Source organism: Penaeus chinensis, chromosome 10 (genome assembly GCF_019202785.1).
Source record: "Penaeus chinensis breed Huanghai No. 1 chromosome 10, ASM1920278v2, whole genome shotgun sequence".
Classification (NCBI taxonomy): Eukaryota; Metazoa; Arthropoda; class Malacostraca; order Decapoda; family Penaeidae; genus Penaeus; species Penaeus chinensis.
The window spans coordinates 8,242,446-8,244,945 of NC_061828.1; the positions used below are offsets into that span (position 1 = coordinate 8,242,446).

General features: G+C 38.1%; 1 protein-coding gene across 2 annotated transcripts in view; it reads left to right on the plus strand.

Annotated features, from left to right (window-relative positions):
• LOC125030002 (rRNA methyltransferase 1, mitochondrial-like) overlaps positions 1-2,500 on the plus strand; it is a 335,483-nt gene that overhangs the window by 332,867 nt on the left and 116 nt on the right. For both annotated transcript variants that reach the window (XM_047620211.1, XM_047620212.1), the window contains one exon: positions 1-2,500. This exon is cut by the window's left edge and continues 78 nt beyond it; it is cut by the window's right edge and continues 116 nt beyond it. In XM_047620211.1, the coding sequence (XP_047476167.1) occupies positions 1-720 (720 nt within the window). In that variant the 3' untranslated portion in view covers positions 721-2,500.

Consider the following 2,500-nt stretch of genomic DNA (forward strand, 5'->3'; position numbering starts at 1 on the left):
AGCGAGGAGGACGACGAAGCCAGCATCTCCAAGTACTTCGATTACCTGAATGACGACGACCCTAAGAACGGCAGCGTTTCCAGGAGGAAGAAGAAGAAGAAGGGCCAGGGAAGTGGGAAAGAGAATAATAACCAAGGGGGAGGAGGGAAGGAAAATAATAAGGAAGGAAAAGACAAAGGGGGCGGGAATCACAATAACAACCACAGTAATGACAGCAAAGATCAGGGCAAGAGAGATCAGTCATCTGAACGCCAGAGCCGCAAGGGAGAGTACGAGAAAGACATCAGGCATATTGAACGCCACCTGTCTATGAAGAAGACGATTCGCAAGAAGATGATGAGAGACCTTCAGCAGGCCTTCGTCGAGGACCCCGGCGAGTTCCAGCAGGACCCCAACAGGATGGCCCCAGAGAAGAAGAACAACATCGACATCCGTAATTTGACCTTTTCCAAGGGTCGCCTCTCCAAGTCTGAACACAACTTCCTCGACATGCTGAAGGACGAGAATGCCAAGGAGAAGGAAAAGAAAGATCGCAAGGGGATTCTAGGGTACAAGAACAACAAGAACAGAGAGTCTTCCAAGGAGGTTTTGAAGGACGATGACTCTGGCAATGGGTCGCCTACGAGGGAGCCATCCAAGGAAGAAAAGGAGGTGGTAAAGGAGGAAAAGAAGGTCGGCTTTTGGAAGAAGCTAACAGGAAAGGGGAAGAACAAGCGATGAGGGCGCTTGTCTGGCAAAGGCGATCCAACATAAACTGACTGTGATAACCTTCCTGTGCCTAATGTTTTCTCTTGTGAACGTCAGCTGTTAATGTTACATCACTTTGACTATTTATCCTGTTTGGTCTTCTTATGAAATCAGACTACGTTTTCTTGTTCAATAAGCATCGGATAGATTTGAGGTGATTTATAGTCTAATATTGAATATAAAATTTTGCCACACAATAAATACAGTTCCTATTTCTACACATTAAAACATTCCGTTTTAGATATTGTTCCATTCATTCACACCAATCCACAAATTGTATTTAAAAAGATACTTTGGTGGCACTATACACTGACTTGCCTTGAGGCAATTTTTTTTCTCCTTTTCTTGTCTTTATGTCTTGCCTTTTTTGTAGGATTATATAAAATGAAAAACCTTTCTGTGTTGTGTGTATATATTTTGATTTTTTTTGTATTGAGGAAAGGGTGTCTATACAATTCAGATTAGTTTTCTAACTACATTATGTGTATGTAATACAAGTTTTATAAGGCCTTTCTTGTGTAATTCAATAATATATAATCGATGCAAATCAGAAATGACTATGGATATTGGTAGTTAGAATAATAGTTTAGTTTTGCACATGTGGCTTTAGATACTTGTTTTTATGTCTGTTTTTATACTGTAACCCATGTATTTTTGTGTATCATATAAAAGCTATAGAATGCTGTTATGGGGACTCCAAGATGTTCATTCAGCCTTTATGACTTGTTCATAAATGTTATTTTGAATCTTAGGGAAGAAGAGAGAATGCAATTCCCAGATCCCCCAAAAAAGTTACTCCCAACTGAAATTGTTGTCCTCAAATTGCACTATTCGAACATCACTGAAAGCAAGAAGATGAAAGATAACACTTTACATTTCTTATGGGATGGACAATAGATTCAGTGGCTGTACTTTTAGCCTGCTGGTGGTGTAGTGCCAATAGCTGATGCCTGATTTGTGGTAGGGATGTTTTAACAATACATTTTCTATGTGAAAGTTGTATATACTTTGTTTGAATTAAATAGCCACTTCCATTTGATGTCACAAAAGATGAGATGGATTGTGGACATGTCGCATGATAAGAAATTTCACTGTCAACAATTATAAGAACTGTAAACCACACAGCTAGACAGGAAATTTGGCAGAGTATTTAGAAGTAAAGAAAGTGTCTATAATGTAACTTCCAGAATGCCTTCTCCTAAAAGCATATTGGAATCCATTCATCTGTGAAGATATACGTGGGATAGTTTTTTGAAAATGTGAATATGTACTTATGAACTTGTGCGAGTTAATTTCCTTTTTAAAGTTGTCCACCATAAGGTGCAAAGTCTACCAAGAAACAAAGAAGCATTTACCCAAGATAACCATTATAAATAAAGGGAGTAAAAAATATGCAGGATTACACTCCATTAGGTAAATGTTGAGAGGAAAAAAGTAAGCCAAGCATTCTTGACAAATATTGCTTGCATGATAAACATCCTCTACTTAGATGACTGCAAGGAATGAGTTTACAACATTTACACCAAATAAACCTATAATGTCACAGTAGACAATTTTGGTAACTGGGAGTCGAATAATCACCAAAGAGGCATTGAACATAAATGGTTTAAAATAAATGAATCAGACAAAGCTCTCCTGGCAGCAAGACAGCCTTTAATGTATACTTGAGACAGGTTTTAATTTGACAAGAGAAGTTCCTAAATTGAATGCATTCAAGTGTTTCAAGAGTTGCTTTGGAAACTTATGCTTATTA